Source organism: Capsicum annuum, unplaced genomic scaffold, assembly GCF_002878395.1.
Source record: "Capsicum annuum cultivar UCD-10X-F1 unplaced genomic scaffold, UCD10Xv1.1 ctg40761, whole genome shotgun sequence".
NCBI classification, from domain to species: Eukaryota; Viridiplantae; Streptophyta; class Magnoliopsida; order Solanales; family Solanaceae; genus Capsicum; species Capsicum annuum.
In genome coordinates this window covers 1-1,688 of record NW_025848091.1, presented here as the reverse complement: position 1 = coordinate 1,688, position 1,688 = coordinate 1, and the positions used below count along the sequence as shown (strand labels likewise).

At 35.9% G+C, this 1,688-nt stretch overlaps 1 protein-coding gene across 1 annotated transcript; it reads left to right on the top strand.

Annotated features, from left to right (window-relative positions):
* The first annotated feature begins 6 nt into the window (after positions 1-6).
* LOC124891812 lies at positions 7-1,246 on the top strand. Its single transcript, XM_047403407.1, has 2 exons — positions 7-235; positions 397-1,246. The coding sequence occupies exons 1-2, from the start codon at positions 49-51 to the stop codon at positions 1,092-1,094; spliced, it is 885 nt and encodes a 294-aa protein (XP_047259363.1). The 5' UTR covers positions 7-48; the 3' UTR covers positions 1,095-1,246.
* Positions 1,247-1,688: the final 442 nt, after the last annotated feature.

Here is a 1,688-nt window from a genome sequence, read left to right as displayed (position 1 = left end):
GTGGCAGACAAACTTGGTGCTCGACCTGGCGGATCTGATAAAGAAGACATGGATTTTGAGATGGCCGAAATAAAGAGTTCAGAACCAGGTTTGCAAAGGTTTAGAGCTAAATGTGCTCTCACTTATCCTACTAGATATTTTTCTCCTTTGGAAGATGAAGCAGATTTAGTTGGGAATTCACTTGATCACCATTCAACTGACAGCTACCTCTCCAGCAGTCCTAATAGTAGCTCAAGTATGGTCCCCGATTCGACATTTTACTATTTGCATACTTCGTTTCTTTCCCTCAAATACATAAATTAAAAAATAAGACAATAAATTAAAAAATAAGACAACTCTGAACTTGGATTTCATACATCCATGCTTCTAATAAATATGATGCTTGTTTTCTTCCAGAGGACAAAGTACTTGCTGAATCAGTGGACTCTGTTGATGATGAACCACTCTTTCCAGAACCTGATAGAGATTTTTCGGATTGTGAGACCTCATTATCCACCAGGAGGAGTTGCAGAGAACTGATTCATAACGTTTCTGGAGTGCTCAGTAAGATTGATCAGTTAAAAGGAAGCAAACTCAGCTGCGCAAAACAGGTCATTTTGAATGCTGAACTCATATTTGGAACTACACCTCAACAGCAGACTCTACCTGTAGAGGATGGGTTCTCTGTGAGCCATTTTCTCCTCAATGAACATGAAATTTTTTTGAGTTTTCTGTGGATAGCTTTATGTGAGTTGCTTGGCTGTAATGACCCAAAACAGATGAATCAGCTTAAAGGATTCGCCTTTGATTGTCTATTAGAGTACCTAGACTCAAAATTTTCTCCAATCTCTGATTCTGGTTTCAGAACCTGTACCAAACTACCATCAAGTATGACCAAAGAGATTCTGATTGCTGATATTATTGATGAGGTCGAAGAGTGGACACAATTTGTTGTTTTGATTCCAGACGAGCTAATAGAATGGGATATGAGCCATTCTTTGGGTAAATGTACGGACTTCGAGATTGAAGAATATGAATGTGGCACTGAAGTTGCTAGGCATATACTCCAAGAATTAGTAGATGAAGTTGTTTTAGACCTCTACAGTTCTAGCTAAATTTGGTGGAACTGTTAGTAGCTCCTCTATTTGAGACTTTGTTGCAAGCCTAATGTCAAGCAAAGTATTTTGTACAAATCATTGATTCTGCATCTGATTCGACTTATTGTACTTGTGCTTTTGCATTTATGAATAATAAGAACAATCCCTTCGTGAACATCTGTTTGAAAAAGAACATTACAAGCACAAAATGAAAAATGGTTGAAATGTAAGAACAATTTGAAAGGAAACCCAATAAGCCTAAATGGATGCATATGCAAAAATCTGTTACTACCTCCGACCTGAATTATGTGTCGCCCGTCCCAAAATAAATATCGTCTTTCCTTATTTGGAAATTTTTCAAAGGCACAATTACCTTTTTACCTTTATTGGACCCACTTGATTTTAAATATATCAATACTTCTTTTTTAGTATTTGTTTTTTTAAAGTGAAAGCCTTATCACTTCAATCAAAATTTAAACTTTCAGCATTTTATTTTTACAGTATAAAAATTATTTTAAACCACAGAGAGCAATTTATTCTTTTTGGTTGGGCAAACCAGTTTTTTTTCGACAACTCATTGTTCACATTACTGTGATTTCTCGAGTAAAAATT